Below are 17,492 nucleotides of genomic sequence, written 5' to 3'. Positions count from 1 at the left end.
AAAATAATCAAAATAAGTAAAATTTATTAAAGCCTTTACTATAAAAAAATTTGCACAAAAGTTCAAAATCACAACTGGCTGTTGACACCACTAAGTATTAACGGTTAACTCTGCAAAAAATGGGGTTATAGAGTTTTCATGGTTAGCTTTGTTTTTAAATAAAATTTCTTGAAATTTCCGTTTGTTCCAAGATATTTCGCATAAAAACGAGTACCCCCGCTAAACTGTTCCGGGGGTACTCGTACCACACATTGGGAAACACTAGTTTAGGAAGAATAGCTGTCAAAAATTTGGTTTCCTTAATGTTAATTTTATTTTTTCCTTATTGTAAATTTTGCGTATTTCGACTCATCTCAAAAACTAAACAATCAGAAATTTTTTTGCACAGAATTATAAATTCGTTCACCCAAAGATAATATATGCAAAAAATAATATTTAATAATTTTTTTTTATTATTTTATTTAAAAAGGGGTCGGAAGTTTTTTTTTAATTTTGAGGTATAAAAAATTTTACTTCATTTTAAAAAAGCAATTTTATACGGAGGCAAAATATCTGAGTGAAATAGGCCGAATAATTCCTGAGAAATCGAATTTTTAACTATGAAATTTTTTTCAAATTTGATTTATCAGAAACTATTCTACCGATTTCATTCAAATTTTGTATTGTGCCATATAAAATTTCAGTCCAAAATGATGTGAAAAATTCGCATACCTTCAATTTGAAAAATTTTCAATTATTAATAAATAAAATAATAAAAAATTATAAATTATTATTATAAACTATTTTTGCATGGAATTATCTTTAGATAAATAGATTTTATGAGGATGTTCAAAAATATTTCCAATGGCTTAAAAAGTTTTCGAGATATGGCAAACTATGCAAAAAGTTTACTTTTAGAGGTTCAAACTTTCGACCACACTTTTGACCAAAGAACTGAGATCGTATTTCCCAGATTGTGGCTACCCCTTAAATGTTTGTGGTCAGAAATTCAATTCCGTTGGAAAAAATACAGTGCTTTTCTTGATTTTTTTCTTTTTTTATGTGTTTGCTTGATTTCGTAGCTTATGATATTGTCTGCACTAATTAATTAGCATATTTGTTGCCACCACCCTGAAGCATTAAGATTGAGTCTTAATATGGTTAAATCCGATCATGAGGTCAAAAATTATTACGATTGAATCTTTTTTTTTTTTTTTTTTTTTTTTTTTTTTTTTTTTTTTTTTTTTTTNTTTTTTTTTTTTTTTTTTTTTGCGCAATGTTGATCTATAATATGTAAGCACCATCGAATGCTAGAGCTAATTAAAACAAATCTTTATGCATATTTTTGAAATAATTTTATATTTCAAAAATATGCATCAATTTTATTGTGACTATATAATAGGATGCATATTAAACAATTTCTTAAATAAATATTTCCCCTCTAAAAACAAAATGTAATGAAATTTCTTTTTGATTTTTACCGAAAGGCAAATGTGTCAGACACATTTCGATTACGATAAAAAACGTGTCCAATAAACTAATTTTAAAACCACACAGCAAACATTTTTAAAATTTGCTCAATATTTTAATTCATTTTTATATATAAGCATTTTATTTTTAACTCATTTATTTACTTTACGAATAACAAAAATAACAGTTTTTCAATTGAAACAATAGGTCGTACTATATAAGTTATTTTATCATATCATATGAAATATATTTCGAACGGAATAAATTTAATCTGAAAGCATGGATAAGTATTTTTTCGTGTTCAATGGAAAAGTATATTTAAATTCGCCAACGCTTTTAAGCCTTTTTACGAGTTCATTTACCCTGCTACACAAAATACTGTATTGTGTATATTATTATTTTTGTTTTTGTTTAAGGAAGAAGTTTTTCTCATGAATTATGTAATTACAGGTTTAAGAACTTTTCATACTTCATAAATTACTACTCTTTCAATGCCTAACATACGGTGTCTTATTTTAAAAAGCTAAACTTTTAGCTGCGGCTTTCAGATTTAAATTTCGATTTAATCTCCAAAATTTAATATGAAAACAAAAAATTCTTTATTTTTCTTTATTTCTAACCATTTGATAACATAATTTTAATCGTTTACTCAAGTATAAAAATCCATGATTATTTTAAGGCAATTTTCATCTTCAAATCCTTTTATTTTTAAGGAAAATGAAAATAAAAAGTATTTTGAATCTTGCTGATTTTGATATTAAGTAAAAACGGCTCCTTCATTTAAAAAAAAAAAAAAATTAAATGTCTTATTTTTGATTAAAAAAGACTTATAATTTTTGATATTCTTATTAATGACTTTTTTAAGAACAAATGAATCTCTAAAAATACTTTTCAAAAGGAATTTTTTTGAATAAAATTAGAGTTTGTAAAAAATTCAAAAATTAAAAGTAACGAAAGGGCTTATTGAATCAATCACTGAAATATATTTAAAATAAGTGAAACATTAACAAAATTGAAAGAAGTAAGCAAAAAAAAAAATTTGGTTTTGAAACAACGTGCTCATATATACAGTATTGCTGCGGCCCATTGCTGAAAATTTCAATAAGCGCTTCCTTCTCCGCATCGTTGCAAAAATTTGCACTTTGGAAACAATTATATTTATTTATTAGTAAGTGTCTACTCTTATTACTTTTTGTTATATTTTGCAAATTTTTATATTTTTATAAAGTTTTAATAAAAAAAAAATTTCACATCCTGTATTCAGAAATATTATTTATAATCTATAAACGTCATTGAACAGCCGACTAAGTTTGGGATTTACGACTACTGATATTCAACTCCGTAGCCTTCTTATTTCAAACCTAATCCAGAAGACAAGGGAACTCCTGAATCAAGTATTGGAAGAAATTTTGCCTTCGCGAGGGACTTTTTGATGGAACTATCCCGCATTTGCGTTACATGGAGAGGAAAACCACGAAAACTTCCCAAGGTTAGCCTGGTGGCAAGAGGATTCTAACCCATGATCCGTCTACCACTGATGATATTTTATTTCAGTACCGTGGTCAGTGCCAGTTGGATGCGGAATTCGTGTTTGCCAGCCATTGCTGGGATTCAAACCTGGTTCACCTCATTGGGTTACATAAAAGGCAAAATGTGTCAGAATTTAGCAAACACGTTTTGCAACGCTGAATTGAGGAGTCATATTTAGTGAAACCGCCAGAAGAAAAGAGGACAACTTCATAATCATCACCCTCAATGTATATTTAAGAATCCTTTTCAAAAATGAAATAAAAACTTTATGCACATTAAGTGTCACGGATCAGTAGTGAGGAAGACGGATTAAAACCAATTTAATCGGGGTGTTTTTTTTAAAACTTTTATATAATCGATTTTCAACTCCTCTCAATTTTCCCCCAAATTAAACAAGTTTAATGTATCTAGTTCTTCCTTTTTCCGGAGTGATTTGTTAATGTTTAATAAGATTATTATTATTATTTTTTTTTTGCTGGTTTAAATAATAATTGGTGTTCTCTAGTGTGTGTACATTATTGTCATTTTTATAAGGTTTCGAATATCATATACTAAAAGGACACAATCACTCTTAGTATATTCTGAATGTAAATTAGCTACTTGTACTAAAATGTTTAATTACCAATAGGGATATACTTGAGTATGAAATGCATCAAATAGTAAATTTTGTTTGAAATAGCCTATAACGTTTAAAATCAAGAGATAAGTGATACGTTGTGTGATCCCTGATCACCAAATAGGCTAAGTGAAGGATGATTAATATGTTTTTGCTCATATGAAGATATATCAAGAATATGTGAAAGATAAAATTCTGAATTAAAGACGTCAGTGATTTGAGATCTTTTTCTTAATTATTTTAATTGTAAAAATAATGCATGTAACACCACAAATACTTTTAAATATCCTTTGCAATTACTTTCAATATTTTAGCATTATTTAGGTAATAAAACATTAATGTTAAATGAAACGTTAAAAACTGATTTTTTAAAAAAAGATTTGAACAAAAATGTACTTCAAAATACTGTTTGCACATGAACTGCCTTAATTAGGACAGAAACGTTGTTATTAAAAGGAGAGGGCATAAAATTTTGAGGTATAATGACGATAATGAAGAAAAGTCGGGTATATATTAGAGCGTCGTGAGCAAATTGTGTGCTTTCTTAGTTCATTTTGAATGTTATATCGTCATTTGTGACGCTATTCCACGATGCGTGACTGCGGATATGTCAATATGTTTACTCACAAGGTGAATATTTCGAAAACGAATAGGGTATTTAACGTGTAAAAGTCACGTTACATAAGTACGAGTAATATTAAGAAAATAATATTTAGTGACCTTGAAAAAAATATTACTTACTTATTCAGTTTTAAAAGATACATTTGGCTTACGCAAAATATTTTCTTATTTAAAATTTCCTTTTAAAATGGATAAAAAAAAATCAATATTGCACTGTGCGCAAAAAAAGAAAAGAAATCGAATTTTAAAAATACGACTTTTTTAAAATTATATTTCTCAGGAATTGTTCGACTGATTTCGCTCGCATTTTGCACTTCGCCATGCAAACTTACATTCCTTAAATTAATGGAAAAAATGGTATATCTTACAATTTAAAGTTTTTTCGACTATTATTTAATAATGTGACAAAAAATAATAAATATTGACTAAAAGTTATTTTTTGTATTATATCTTTGGATAAGCGAATTTTATAATTGCCATCAAAAGTTTTTTTATTCACTTGAGAAGTTCTCGAGTTATGGTGATATACGTAAAAAATAAAATTAACATTTAGTGGTCCAAACTTAGGAAAACTCTTATGACCAAACTAATGAGACCATACTTCCCAGATTGCGGCTATCCCATATATATTTTTGAATTCCAAAATCCGAACGGTATATTTCTTCAGAGAAAATACGTTATTTTGTCTGATTTCTTAACTTAAATTATCATCTTCACTAATTAGTTAGCATGTTTGAGGTTACCCCCTCGAACCATTAAGATTGAGTTCTAGAACGGGAAGATCCGATCATTAAATCAAAAGTTATTCATGGTTGTTCGATATTTTTTTCGTATTATAAGTCCTTTATTCATACAATATCACATAAAGTCTTATCCGGATTAAAAATACTCAGTCTCTATTCTTTCTGAAATTAAGAATTACAATAGACAATTATTTAAAAAAAAGTTAGTTCTGTATAATTACTGCAGATTTCTAATAAGAAATTTTTTTCTTTGCAGACCTGAGATGGCTGGACTAGATCTCCTGGCTCGGAAGAGTCTTGAACGTGGAAGTGACGCTTCTATCCTCATCACCAATTCCTCAATCGGCAGTATTGACTCACAGCGTCAAGATACATGGTCTTGGAAATATCTCAGGGTAAGATATTTTTGCAACAACATAAAATATAATAGGTCCTGACTAGAAAAAAAAAGTTCTTAAGACTGTTGTCTACTTTTTCAAAAACTCTTCGTTCATATTTTTTAAGATAAAAAATATTATAAAATTACCTTCCAAATTTTGTAGAGCTTTTCTTTTCTTTTTCAAAAAATAATAATAATTATTATATTAAGAAAATTATTTAATTCAAAAAGTGTTTTAACTTGCCTTATTTTGTCAAAAAAAAAAAATTCTAATTGAAAAGTTTTTTGAGAAAGCTGTGAAACAACTTTCCGAAAAACTGATCGATTTTCAATGTAGAACTTTTCTTCATTAGAAAAATCGCGAATGATTATAATCGTTTTCTATTTTACTAGTTTCTTATTGGTCCAATTTAAGTTTTCTTTTGGAATAAAATAAGGCATAACAGGACACTTTTTGAATGAAAAGTTAGTTTATTGTAATAAATAGCTGCAAGAATCTGTAAAATCGGGTCTTTCAAAATTGAGCAAAAATGTGTAAAAACATAGCTCCGAAGTAAATATAGTCAAATTTGAAAATTCATATACTTACTGAATATAGTGACACGCTCAAGACAGCTCTAACAATGGGAAATTTCTGAATTAATATTCATAAAAATCAGAAAAATTTCAAAATGAGTTTCTAAATTTTAAAGATATTTTTTTTCAATTAGCATTGCTACCATTAAGTTAAATTATTTTAATGGGATTATATTTAGTCAACCAGAGGTGAAAACAAATAGAAAATTAATCGTAAAAACGAGTCATTACGAATTTTTTTTTAAATAATAATAAAGTTAAAATCAAAGATACAAAAAAATAACATAAACACCATTAAAAACGTTAATTTTTATCGTAAACATAAAACGGCAATTGTTTTTGATTTTAATAGCATTTGGAGAGATGTAAATTCAATTATTACTTAAAATATTTGCATTGTCAATGACAGGGAATTAGTCATGACTTTTCTGGCTCACAGTCAATGTTTATACTTTTGTAACTTTTATCGTAAATGGAATTAAGGCTCATAAATATTTGTAATTATAGGTCTTCTTTTATATGGCAATATAAAATAAAATCATGATAGCACTAAACTAGATAAAAAATATGCTAAAATCCTTAATGATGTACGTGGATTCATACAGATTAGGTGAACTTTAATAATAGTTATACCTCCAGATAAGAACATTAACCACGAAAATCATTTAATTGTCCATCAAATGAACAAGACAGTGACTCATGATAGCGATTTTAGGAAAAAACTCAATTGTTAATGCTTTCATTGATATCAACAATGTTGAATGAATCGGAGTAATTTTTGAAGGTCAATTTCACGCTGCGACATGTGATTTTATGTTCAATTGTAACTTGATTGACAGGTACTTTTCAATTCGTCAACACGTGAAAGATTATGGATCTCTCTTATTGTGAGTTGCAATGGATGGCTTTGTTTTTTAAATAATTTTTCCATATCCTTAGTTTCTAAAGAATTTTTCGCTTATCAGGTTTCCTAGAAGTGTTTATTTGGGAATTATTAACAATATGTTTAGCCAAAAGAATTTGTTTTATTCCTATATTATTTTATATTTTTCAGAGCTAAGAATGTCAGTAATTTTCTAATTAAATTCCTGAATGGATTATTACTTACATCAGTAAACTGTTTGAGTCGCATGCTACTGAATATAGCAAAGGAGGAATTAACTGTTTGCAATATCGGGGAAAAATGAATAATGCATTTGTTGTAAATATTTGTGTAGCCGTTTTTAAATTGAAATTCGCTTTCGCTATGACCTGATAAATGAAAACAAAACTATGCATAAATCTTTTAACTACAGACAATTTACTGCTTGAAATTTTTTTGTCAAAACTACTGTCAAGATTGGAATAAGTGGGCAACGAATCTATCAAACATAATCAGATCAAAATTTTTAATAAATATATACTTTTTTGAAACGTACAGTGCGTCCCACTTAAATAAGGCACTCGTGATTTTGAGCATTAACTTGATGTAAAGAAAACCAAAGAGGCAAATATATATATATTTAGAAAGTCTATATATAAACTCATATTTGCGAAAAGCAATTTACTTTCCATTCTACCTGAACAGGGAAAAAACATCTATTAAATAGAAAAAGCGAAAAAAATGTGTCCTGCAGTAATAAAGATACTTCTAATTATAACTAATATATCCACTAAGTGTATATGCTGCAGGAAATACGTGATTTTATTGTTGTGTACCATTCACTAAACCCTGGAGTACATTAGCAATATCCTAGGTTTCAATGATGGCAAACTGAACACACAAACTGAACACACAAACTGAACACACAAACTGAAGCAGCTACTTTCTGGCTGCTGAGGACCCAAGGCAGTCAAAGAGTATCCGGCTTGGACAATCAGTTCTCTCTAGAAATAGTAATAAATAGATTTTTAGAATTTGATTATCTGCAGCCATTATGCAGCCTGGGGAAGTGGGTTGATTAAGGTTACCTGAAGCCTTCCCTCACAACAAAGGAGCATCCACCTTGTTGAATAATGAAGAAGAAATCCTCTTCTTTTCTAGCGTCATTGTAATAGCACATAAAACTTTCAGGGTCATCCTAATACTTTCATTTTCTACTCCTCTTTATTTATGGATAGCTTTCAACATAGACTTCTGCTATTTTTTTATGGCCTATATTTCTTGCAGAATATATAAAACGGCAGATGAGAAAATCTTTTCCAAATGGGCGGTAATGTGGGGGCTCATAAATGTTGTGGGAAAAGACTTCGACTAAATTGTTTAGCTTAACGTGGCTTTCCTCCCAGGCAGAGCGAAAGCAACCTATTACAAAAAACAAAAAAATGCTAGAAGCTAATTTACTGGCATTTGAAAGCAAAATTTTTGACCCAAGTCAAATTTTCCAGCAAGATGTCTTCATATACGTTGGTTGAAAAATCTTTAAAGTCGGGGTTTTTGGATAATAGGGTGCATATCATGAATGGCATGCTTTTTCTCATGACCTAAATTTCCAAGAAAATGTGAAGGGCTATCCTCAGTAAGGAGAAAAGATGTACAAAGGAGATGTACAAAGAAGAAACAGTTTCAGTCAGTGGCCAAATTGGAGACTGCCTATGTGGCTTTATTTCAGCGGGACACCTTTTGTCTCATTTTTGTTACTCATTAGACATTTTTCTCTGTTCAAGTAGACCAGAAAGTGAGTTGCTCCTCGAAAATATGTTTTTAGGTATGGGCTTTTATGATGTCTATGTTTGGTTTGCATTGATTTTTCTCACAAGTTACGACATAAAAACAAGATGACTTTACAGAAAATGGAGTTAAATCGGAATAGTTCTGAAAATTAATTCATAGTACTAATATCGTCTGAGTCCAGATTTTAATCTTGATTATTGCACTGTTTATCATAGTTTCGCGCTTCGCTTCCTGTTTTTGCCGGTCGCAGTTATGATACAAATTTCCTAAGTCACAGAAATATCATAGGACAATGGTACATAATCCGTGGTACATAATCTTTAAAAAAAAATTATTCAAAATGTCTTACGCAAACGACTTTTTCCCAGCTCCTGTCTTGAAATTCGAATTCTCACGCCATCTGAATCGACTTTAAAATTACACTGCCATTCAGTAAATGTTAACTGCGGTTTAAAATCTAATTTAAATACAGTCTTTTAATAAACATGATAAAATGAAATGCTTAATAAGAATGTAGAAACCAGCATAGTTAAAATGAATAAGCCCTTTTTTCTGACCGAAGTTATACTCACTACCAAATGAACATGAGTCATATTACAAACCAAAAGTTGCACGATAGAAGAGAGAGGTATAATTGTAAGGTTAACCAGAAAACGTTAGTAAATTTTACTTCTCCAAACCAGGAAAGTTTCATCTAATGAAAATGCAGTTAAATTTCACTCAAAACGTCGTTCGCAAAAGCTATTTGTTATAAAATTCACAAATGCTTATGATGCATAAAATACATAAATAAAAAGTTACATAAGATACATAATAAAAGTTACATAAGTTACATAAGATAATACATAATAAAAGTTACATAGGTTACATAAGATACATAAATAAAAAGTTTAATATATGCAAGTGAAATTTTATTTTTTATTCTAAAATTGAAGTTTCGTTTGAAAAAAACTCACATTTTAAATTTTTTTATTATTTTTCAATTCGACGAAATTTGTTTCTTATATTTTAATTTTGAAGTTCATATCTTCAATAAGAGACGACTCCTGAAAAATACTCTGCTTTCCATAGATAATAATTTAAATAATCATAACTATAACTTCTGATGGGTTTGTTCATTACAAATATTTGCGATCCACTGAGTATTTCAAAAAACAGACCGCAAATAATTTTCCTTATTCATGCGATCATTCGTCAGAGTAAAACTGCAAATCATTTTTTACAAGAAAATTCTATTTTTATGTACATCTGCTTTTCGTCTTTGATGATGCATCCAATATACGCGTACTAAAAATAGTCTACAATCATAAAAATGAATAGAAAGTTTGGTGGAAATTGTTAAATAGAATATACTAGAATATAATTGGATTTTTAATTTGCTTTTAAAAAATTCGGTTCATGGTCATGAGTGTAATTCGATTGAAATAAAAATATTTACATATGTAACCGATAATATCCAATTGTATATGGCCTTTTGAGGCCATATGCAATTGGATATTATCGGTATTATCGGTTATATTCGGCAAATATGAATTGTAGCTTCTTTTTTTCCAGTTTACAGTATTAGTTTTATTTTCTAATAGCTTAATAAATTAAATATTTTTTTTTCTCGAAGTAAAATAAATAACATTGAACAGTGATGGCACAGAGGCTAAGGTATATAACTGTCATTGAGCAGGACCGGAGTTCTGTACCCGATGGGGGCTTAACGCCTACTCAGCTCCAGATCGATGAATTCCAGATAATATTAGGAAGTAAAGACGACTGGTGCTACATGCTAGTCACATTGCCACCATTGCCATACTGTAGGTCTCAAAACTGCGGAGTCATAACCTCCATGACACTCTAGACTGAGAACAGGAGGAGTTATATACTTTCATATATTGATGCGTTTTTAAATATGTCGTAGGTTGATAAAGAAACACTGCTACTTTTAAACTGCTGACGTCATTTGTTAGGCTTATTACAGTCAGTCTTATAAGCTCATTGCAAAGTGAAGTCGGCTGTTCCAGATTTTTTAATCAGTCTAAAACACAAATAAATCAATTAATTCTATTTTGATTTTTCGCGTAACATGTTTTCAAGTGTGTAGAACAACATTACTTTCAGTAAATGTTGTGCTCGTGTAAAAAAAAAAAAAATTCTAAAATCAGTTCTTTTTTTTAATTATTTAGGATCAGTTTTGCGTGAAGCAAGCAGATTCTTTATTTGAGAAATATCAGTCTCGCCTTCACCATGCCATGCTCATCCTCGTACTCACAGTTAACATTCTATCAAGCATTTCAGCAATACTACTCATGTGTTTCTTCACAGACGTAAGTCCTACATAATAAACTCATAAATAATGGTAATACTTAAGAATAACTCAAACTGTATCTAGTCTTAAAATTCTCCTCTTCTTTCTTTCTTTGCATTCTAAAAATGAACCACAATTCTAATAAACTATTCCAGAACTGTCTGCAGTCACTTAAAGTTCCTGTCTCATTCCGAATCGTCTTAACATCATTTAGTCTTGTCCTCTACATCATCAGCTATCAAGAGAGATGGTTTTTCAGTGCTTGTTCTAGATTCATTGTCTCCTCATTACTCCTCATCTTATCAGTAACAGCGGAGAGCTTCAGCAGCATCTTGAACCTCATCAGCGGTACGCCAGCGTCTCCTCGATTCTCAGCTTATACCCTACTTATTACAACTACATTTTTACCCTTCCCTAAATGGTATCAAGTGGGCATATCAACTTTTCTTGTTACTATGTTAGAACTAACCATCAGCAGTCTTAGTTACAAACTGGAAGGAGACATAAAATGGGTAATTATTGGATTTTTTTGCTGATAGTTTTCTTGTAGCAATTGAGTCTAAATACTTGTTTTCTTAAAACAATTCAAGGTACAACTCGTAGGGCTACTGTGCGACTGTGCCTATCTCAGTTTTCGTGATCTTGGGCTCTGGGGTTCAGGGGGAGAAGGTGGGTGATAAGCCGGAACCCTCAGTGTTTAATCCTCAAGTATGCTTGGTACTCATTTAATCGACCTATTAAAGGGATTAAAAGCTGAGTCAACCTTGCCTGACCTGAGGATTCAACCCAGGACTTGTGGTATGAAAGCTCGAGTTAGATAAAATGTATTTAAATGATATGTTTATAATATTTTGATATAATTTATTTGCTTGGAAGCCCACTAAATATGATTTATCTCATTTATCGTAAGTTAATTCAATACCTTCAATAAATATTAAAAAAGAGCTATAGTAGCGTACATATTTATTGAGTAACCACTCATTTTGGTTTATTGGTAATTTCAACACATTCTGTTCTTAATTAATATTTAACATTATCTCTTTCTATTTGAAAATAGATTTCACTAGTTTTGGCATATGTTCAAACAGATTTTGAAGGTTTTCAACACTTTTTTTAACTCCATACCATGTTTGAATCAGTGAACAAATGAAGTTAATTTTTTCTTTGCTTTGTAATCCATTTTTGCTGGTAGATAGCCCATTTATTCCGTTACGGTTAAGATCCAATGATTTTTCCTGCCAATCTAAAGCAGTCGCGTTAACTTAGACAAAATATTTTTTTAAGAAACATGGCAAGGAGAAAAATCTTATTGTTGGAGGGAGACCGCTTGTTCAACTCTTGCTTCATACTTTCTATCATTATTTTCTGGCCATTGCTTATCATTTCTTTAATAAGGACAAGTGGTCCTACACCATTGTACATAAAATACAGGAAAAAAATTTCTTATAGGACAACTAGCCAGATTTCCATTTTGTGACTAATTAAGCTGTTACTGTAACTAGTAGCTAAGTTAACTGTTAACCGAGCTTAAATCCAAAGCGTAAATATTTCCTCGTAAAAAAGACCTAATCTTTGATCGGAATACAAACAAGAACAGGTTTTAAAGCGTGCGAAGAGGTTTTCCCTTTTTCAAACCTACACAAAGCAGAATTTGGTAGGACCGGGTAATAGAACTGAGTGAACCGTTTTTCTTGCTTCCGAGATCCCCTTATTAATGAGGCATGCATAAACATTCAAACCTTAACAGTTTCCCACTAGTTCACGTTGTTCCACTGTATGAAGCTGGTTTAAAAAAACTTGACTTTTTAGTTAAAACTCCATAATTTTGCTGGGTTTTTTTTTCAATTTCACGTAGAATTGGATAAAGAATACAGAGATATGAAGATAATTCTTCGCTGTAGCTAAATGGCACAATATCCGAAAGTGGTTATACCGCACCCGTTACATTCTTTTTTTGTAAAAAAAAAAAAGAAAGGAAGACAAAGCAAACGAAAGATAAAGTACTCAAAATAACAAAATTAGACAGTGTCTGAAACACAATGTCTGAAAGGAAAAAAAGAAACAATGTCTGAAAGGAAAAAAAGAAAAAAAGTGAAAAAGCTAACTAATGAAAAAGAAAAAAAGATTGATTAGGCTTTTGAATAAAAGCTTTTTATTCGTAAATTAACATTGTTATTTTTAATAATAAATTATAGATGAAATAAATTAATAATTTAATATATCTTGTTTATTTCTGCTCAGTTTTATCATTCGTTGGGTCATTTTTAATCCGTGTCCCCGAAAATAAGCTCTTACCAAAAGAGTTTCAAAACGTCATGGTCATATCAAGATTTTTTTTTATCCAGCAATTTCTTTTTAAATTTAAAAGAGTAGAGTTTAGACATTAATATTTTTAAACCTTAACTTATTTTTTCCTTAAAGCATAACTCTGGAATTTTGATAGTTCATAAAAGTGTCATAAACATACTAAAATATAGAGAGTAGATGTAAAGCTAAAAAATTTATTTTATTTTCGTCGTGAAAGAACATTGAGATTCATGAATGAAATAGATAAATGAGCACAGTTTTGAATGTCTAATAAAAGGATATTTGCTTCGATTTAATTGTAAATATTTAGTACTTGCATCTACTTTAAAAATTTCGCAAATGAGGTGCTGTGAATGTGGAATGTACTTTCGCTTCTTTTAAATGAAGGATTAAGCCGATACGGAAATGAAAGCTTGATTTCATTTAAAAGTCACTTATTTTTAAAATATTGTTTCACTTATTTCTGAAGTATTGTACAACAATTTAACGAATACATTAATATAATAAAAATATAAATTTTATTGAAGTTAGGGTGCAAAAGTTCGGATCACCTTTTACTCACAAAAAGTGATATTTTTTCTCATTTTTAGAGTATTATTTATCGGTAATATCAGCTCAAAATTTTATTTGTTTTTTCTTATATTCATTTAATTCAGATAAAATTCATAGAAATATTCATATAAAAGTTTAAATATTTTTGAAGTATGTATGAAAATAGAAATATTAAATAATATTCCAAAAAGTTAATTACTCCTTAACAAATCGAGAACCATTAGCGGTAGTAGATAAATTAATTGTTCGATATATTTGGTACATGTTATTGTATGATTCTTTCATTCAAATACGGCTGTTGTCAGTTAGCAGATGAATGACCCATTTGATCATCTTGAGTAGGGACCGAGGGAGCACGGAATCGGTCCTCGTTAAACTGTTCTACCGTAAAGTACTCGATTCCACGCGCAGATCGTCGATCTACCAAAGCGGGACAGCCATCCCCTCTACAGAGGATCAAAATTGTGATGGCCTGTTCTCGGATCAACCTCAGGGATGTTTCCCAAAACGTCGCCAACAATCTATTCTGCTGCTCTAGTGCGGCGTAAATAAAATACTTACCAACTTATCATTCAAATATTCTTATTATAATTATATAATTCTAATTTTACAAAAGAAAAATCAAACAGATAATTTTAACATCACGTGCGATCTTTGCTGAGCATTTTTATGCCATTTTTTTTTTTTTTTAATTTTTATGTAATCGTAAGGAATTTAAAATAAGCTTGTAAATTTACTTTTATTATTAATTTTTTCTGAGTTCGTTTGTTATAATATTTTCTTATTAATAAAACAACAATCCTAAATTAAAAATTTCTATTTCTGTAACTTGATTACAAAGAGGATTAGCTATTTCGCGATCTGTTATCAGTTCTATGCTATTTTTAAAAACCACAAAAGATAAAATTCAACACAGAAAAGACTTATCATTCATATTTATTGATGACGTTGTTTTAAAACGTGTGAACTTAAACGTGTTAGCTCAGACCTTAATTCTTTTAATCATTTGTAAAATCTTTATTTAACAGTTGACTGTTATCTTGACACTTCATAATCCCAGATAACTTTGTTTTTTTAAACAAATAATCGTCTAATACATTTTCAGAAATGCTAAATAGGAGCTTGATAGCTTGATGGAATTATTATCAATAGCTTGATAGCTTGAATATCTATAGCTTGATAGATAAACATTAGTTTAAAGATGGCAAATGTCAAATTTAACAATACTGGATAAAAATATAAATTTGAAACATTTATTTTATTATATAGAATTTCTACAAATGTATTGACTTAAATTATTGTCACATGTCTTCTCCATTTCATTTTACTTTATTACCGGTGATGATTCACCGTTCAATGAAGCTGTTCAATGATGTTCAATTCTGCGTACCTCTGGGTTTCCTTTGCACAACCCAGAAGACAAGAGATTGATTGAATGAAAAATTTAATAACCAAACAAAAAAAGGAATTAGCTATATTGCACAAAATGGACATTTAAGATTTTTAAAAAAATCCACCAGTGCTGTAGATTGTGTCAAATTCTGGAAAACGCTAGCTCCAGAGGTGCAAGGAAAAGGGACATTTAGGACAACTACTTGGACACTCTTCTGAAAATGTGTTTTAGTTAAACTTATCTGAATTTGCTATATACAGAGACGAAAAACGTGGTACCAAGCCGACTCGGTTAATTTAACTTGACTAAAACAAGAACAAGCGGCCTTATTTATTCAAAACTATGAAAATTTTCGCCATTTTGGGTCACTGATTTTGTGGTAATTTTCAGGCAATTTATTTTATCTCATGTTACTCTGAGAAAAAAAAGTATGATCTAAACTGCAAGAATACGGTAAAACGTATCGTGTTTCTGGCTCTATGGGAACACCTAAAATCTCGATAATTTTTACAAAAGCTCTTTGTTAATGCTTTTAGTAAAATTAACAATTAGATAAGGTTTGATAATATGTCATAAAATTTAGTAAATGTGGTAAAATTTGGTAATTTTATCATGATATTTTAGAACATGGCAAGGAAACATCTTGTATGGTGAAATTTACTTTTCATGTGTTGTAATAAGAATTATAATTTTGAAAACCATTCCAGTAAACCGTTACCATACAAACGAAAAAATTAGCAAATGAATGGTTTAAATACCATATATTGTGGTTTCTCTTAAGCAGAATTACGTTTTTTTTTTTTAATCAGAAGCGTCATTACCATATAGAACGGTAATTTCAGCAGAATTTTTACAAAAGATGTCATACAGATGCGAAATATTAAAAAGTATTTCTACACGTGATATTATAAGGGATGAATTTCGGATTTCAAACTCTGACATATAATATACCGTAATACTCATTTTTAAATTTTTAATATCAATGATAATTGACTAACAAAAATATTTCTTAACTAATACGCGGAAATAAAAGATTTTTATAAGTTCATAATATTTTTAATTATGCTTTTTCTTTATTAATGTATGTAATTTCAAAAAAGGAAAAAAAGTGCTTGATTGAAGCTTTAATTTTAGTTGTTAAAAAGTATAGAAAATTTATGTTTTCTTTTTCTGGAATATAGATACTGAAATGAGCTTTGAAAGTTCTGCTTTCTAAAACAATTAAAATAAGATTTATTTTTGTTAATATGTGACATTTGTCCAAATTGTACATTATTCAAGGCTCGAACTGTTCTTAAAAAAATTTAAAAGTGGTGATAATATTTAAATAAATGGCAAAGATTTATTTTTATTATCTTCCAATTAAAAATACAAAAACTGTGACTTTGTTTCCAGATATATTTATAAAAATAAAGTTAAGCGAAGTGGTCGCCATGAATTTATAAAACTACATTTTATTTTCTCACCTTTCCTAGCTGCTAATTGCATTTTTAAAATTTTTAAGGACACTACGATCCCTGTGATTATTACTTCCTACAAAATGATATCGGGACTTAAACTTAAGAACGATAGTTGAAAATTTTTAAATTAACTCAAAATAATGCCGAATTTTATCACAGCAGTTAGTAGAGTTTCATAAAATTTTAAAAAGCACATTAATTATATTGCTTATAAACATGAGATTAAAAAATATGATGTATAAAACGAGTAACATTTGTTTAAATTTTATCATAAACCGTAAGAGCCTTTAAAATTTATTCTACGTTTTGAATAATTTTTGAACCTTAGGTAGAAATTTCATTTGTTATAATTTAACTGATAAATCGAAAGCATTAAAGTTAAATAAAAACTTTAAACTTTTTTTTAGCGGCAAATGTCAACAGACGTCATTTTCTACTTGTCACTTGCCTTGGTGGGTCTATATATCCGGTTTCTTATGGAGTTTACGAACCGAAAAGCTTTTCTTGACCGAAGAGAGTGTTTCGAAAGCAAATTTCATCTCCAATACGAAAAAGATCAAGAGGTAAGAGAGAGAGAGAGACTTTTGTTCGATAAAAACAGTTATTTTTACTTTCGTGAAACGAAAACGTCACGAATGTTTATTCAGCTACCATAACATGCCCATCCATCGTCCATTTCATAATCTTGTTACTGAAAAATAGCTTTCAAAAGAACGATTGTCTAAGAAAAGCTGCCATAAATATGCAAATCGGAAAAGTTTTCCGGATTTCCGTTTGAATCTTTACGTTCATTTTTCTTAAAATTCAGATTCTCGAAATAGATTCATTTTTCTTTCGTTTTCACTATTCGCGAAATGTACAGTGAGCAAAAAATAAGCTCCACCTTGTATACTTTTTGATCTAATGATCGGATCTTC

General features: G+C 29.4%; 1 protein-coding gene across 3 annotated transcripts in view; it reads left to right on the top strand.

Moving 5' to 3' along the window:
• Nucleotides 1-17,492, top strand: part of LOC107447981 (adenylate cyclase type 2) — a 95,352-nt gene that overhangs the window by 34,276 nt on the left and 43,584 nt on the right. For all 3 annotated transcript variants that reach the window (XM_071182191.1, XM_021144315.3, XM_016063040.3), the window contains exons 2-5: nt 5,216-5,354; nt 10,742-10,882; nt 11,019-11,375; nt 16,983-17,138. In XM_071182191.1, the coding sequence (XP_071038292.1) occupies nt 5,223-5,354; nt 10,742-10,882; nt 11,019-11,375; nt 16,983-17,138 (786 nt within the window). In that variant the 5' untranslated portion in view covers nt 5,216-5,222. The remainder of the gene's footprint in view (nt 1-5,215; nt 5,355-10,741; nt 10,883-11,018; nt 11,376-16,982; nt 17,139-17,492) is intronic.

This window comes from Parasteatoda tepidariorum, chromosome 1, assembly GCF_043381705.1.
Source record: "Parasteatoda tepidariorum isolate YZ-2023 chromosome 1, CAS_Ptep_4.0, whole genome shotgun sequence".
Lineage (NCBI taxonomy): Eukaryota > Metazoa > Arthropoda > Arachnida > Araneae > Theridiidae > Parasteatoda > Parasteatoda tepidariorum.
Note: the sequence above shows the minus strand (reverse complement) of the source record. Positions and strands in the feature narration are given on the sequence as shown.